The sequence below is a fragment of the Saccostrea cucullata genome, unplaced genomic scaffold, assembly GCF_032062105.1.
Source record: "Saccostrea cucullata isolate Sc308-1 unplaced genomic scaffold, CSIRO_AGI_Scuc_v1 ctg13653, whole genome shotgun sequence".
In the NCBI taxonomy this organism is placed as follows: domain Eukaryota; kingdom Metazoa; phylum Mollusca; class Bivalvia; order Ostreida; family Ostreidae; genus Saccostrea; species Saccostrea cuccullata.
In genome coordinates, this window is record NW_026920735.1 from 12,501 (window position 1) to 15,694 (window position 3,194).

A 3,194-nucleotide genomic window follows, 5' to 3' on the forward strand; every position below is an offset into this window, starting at 1 on the left:
TCTCGATTTATTTCTCCATGTTTTTAAAACTGTCATCTCAAAATATTACTAACCGTGTGTTCCTAGCACATTCTTCCACTGTTTCCAGAACAAAACATTCCTCACAATCGTTTTTCATAGCCCTCCTGGACCTTGAATTGAGATCGTCGAAAATTTCGCCTATTTATACTGCCATTTTGGTTTGCAAGATAATTCGGTCCAACGCACTTCGTGCACATGTAAACTACGAGAACTGGTAAAGGAGTATTGACTTTTTCTGAAATCTAGCTTTTTTGCAATTGAGGTAAGTATTTGCAAGAATTAATCCAGAACCGAGCGCACTTTTTTGTGCGCAAAAAATATACAGTTTTTTCAATGGGTGGCACTGTAGCTCTCCGGTCTCAACATATATTTTCGGAGAGCTACAGTTCTGCAGCTAATAGGACGGATAACTTTTCTTCAAAAACTGAAAACGTTAGTATATAAACATTGTTTTACGATTTAAAAAAAAAAAACAATTCGGGGGAGGGGTTGCTATGAAGGGGGACGGATTGCTATATACAGCGAGATTTCCCACGGAAGACTAGCTATATATTGAAACTTCCCCGGGGGAAGTCTCACTGTATAATCTTCCGAAGGAAGCATTACTATGTAGACAGTCTTCCAGGGGAAATATTACCATCTTCCGAGGGAGTGGCATTATCGGGTACATACCTGAACTTATAACAAACATCATTTGAAAATTAGTTCGATTGATAAAGTATTAAGGCAGAAAATTGAAAAATCTCGAATAACCCCGGCCCGGGTTTGCTTACCTAGTTTTACCAACACTCGTGGCGAACACCCCTGCCACCTAGCGTTATAATGCGGCACTAAATTTTGACAACTTGTATTCGTCTTCATTGAATATGCTTCATTCTTTGTGTGATTGAATTCACGTTCGTAATAGAGATAATCATTTAAGAAACTGTATCAATTTAAAAGAAAGTAAAATGAATCTACAAGAATAAAGCAATAGAAGTAAGGGCAAAATGAAGAAGGATAAAAGTCAAAGTGAAATGTAATAAAGACGAATATGAAAACAATAAAGCGACATATAATTACAACAATAACAAAGCATAAAGAAGTAGGCAGAATAAGAATAAAAGCAAGATACATAGACTTTTGGCGGTAATTCCCTTCCATAGTGATGTATGTTCGAAATCTTGTGATGTATATTCGAAATCTTGTTATGTATATTCTATAATCTTGTGATGTATATTCGAAATCTTGTGATGTATGTTCGATAATCTTGTGATGTATATTCGAAATCTTGTGATGTGTGTTCTACAATTCAGTGATGCGTGCAATAAAATTGCATGACGCAACAGAAAAGTAAGGACAATTTTCATTGGTTAGAAATAACGAAAGTAGCTGAAGCGTCGGGAAAACCATGCAGGTGAGAAAAAAACATCAGTTTGTTTATTGCAGCACTAATTACGAGATGCACGAGTGTTGTTCCTGGTGACATGATGAAGATATTTCGGCCTGCTAGGGAAAAAAACTCAGTAAACGTAGATATATTGACAAAATTTGTAGGTACTTGTAACGATATGTCACGATGCTGCATTGTCAGATACAGTATTTATACATGCATGCTAAAAAGTTAAATCTCGTAGTAATCAATATAGCAGAAGAATAATGAAGAGTACATACTACAAAAACTGTGCAATTTGTAGCAAGATTAATTTTTGTTTAACAGCTGTTTTTATTACATTTTATTTCGTATTATTACTACCAAATACTGCTACCGTTTGTTAATGTTATGCACATGGTTATCTTGTACTTGCAAGTAAATGTAACATTTTAAAAAAAAAATAATGAAAAAATAAGTCATTTAGGCTATTTGATAATAACATGCTAAATGAACATGTTTTGCTTTTTAATTCTCCTTCACTCAGTCTTTGTATAATGTATATTTTTAGACGAGCTCATCGCCAACCAGGAGATCAGAATGATCGCATCTGCTCCTGCCACTTTAAGGATGGTAAGAAGGAGGGGGACCCTGCATATTTTGCATGGAATGAAGGAAAAGCCATGGATTTCTCTGATCCTGAATTTACAAAAAGGTGAAATTATTTTTCAAAATATGACCGACATCTTGTTTTTGGATGGTGGGTGGGTGGAGTTTAATTGAGAATATTTTACTAAAAATCTTTAAAAGGGTACATGTATAAACAGAGTAGCTTACAACTGAATAAAAAAATAATTCAAGTTTAATTATTTTACAAAGGAGGAAAAAACTCAAAAGTGAGGAGTCCCTGTCATCTTAAGATGGACCAGTTGCAGATTCCACAAGCACCAAAATGTCAATATCAAGAAAAAGTAAAGCTCATTTAAATCACCAATGATGACAAATGACCAACACTGAAATATTTTCAATAATTTTTAATAATATATAAAGTTCTTTTAACTGTACATGATTTACAATATATTTTCAGTTGATATCAGAGCACAACTACTCAGCGTCCTGCACATTTAACTGTACTCAAGAAATGCAGCGCCTCTCAACAGAAATACAACTGGAAAAGGAATTGCTTGCCCTAAAAACAGAGTCTAGTAAAAGGAAGCCAATATCAATCCACGATATTAAATACAACGAAGAGAAGGTACATTTAAAGGAATTCCAATTGTGATTTCCTATTTCCTAACAATTTCAGTTACTGTAATAAAAACTTGTTGCCATTGAGGGATGAACATCTTAGATTGACTGTTATGTTAACATATTTTGTTATTATTTGGGGGTGTTAGGTATCTGATCAGCAGGGGCATTTTCTCTATATAAGAAGAAAATGGAGACTCCCTACCCACCTGATTTATTTGTCGGACAGTTTTCTGTACAATGCAGGTAAATTTTTTATTTATTAACTTTCCAGCCTCTTATTGTATAGTACATTTTGGGGTTTGAAGTCAGTTTTTGCTTTTCTTTAATTTTTAAAAAAAAAATTTTTAATTCTCCTTTTTCTTAGAATAAAATTCAAAAAGTAGCTTCTGATTGTAATGTATAAGATATTGAAGGGAATTACCGCCAAAAGTCTATGTATCTTGCTTTTATTCTTATTTTGCCTACTTCTTTATGCTTTGTTATTATTGTAATTATATGTCACTTTAATGTTTTCATATTCGTCTTTATTACATTTCACTTCGAACTTTTATCATTCTTCATTTTGTCCTTA

General features: G+C 33.5%; 1 protein-coding gene across 1 annotated transcript; it reads left to right on the forward strand.

Annotated features, from left to right (window-relative positions):
- Positions 1 to 1,172: 1,172 nt before the first annotated feature.
- On the forward strand, positions 1,173 to 2,866 carry LOC134256616 (uncharacterized; the record flags this gene model as incomplete). The annotated part of the gene is made up of 5 exons (XM_062739297.1): positions 1,173 to 1,532; positions 1,944 to 2,087; positions 2,252 to 2,343; positions 2,460 to 2,627; positions 2,770 to 2,866. Coding segments are annotated over exons 2-5 (472 nt in total), but the record flags the coding sequence as incomplete, so codon positions are not given.
- Positions 2,867 to 3,194: the final 328 nt, after the last annotated feature.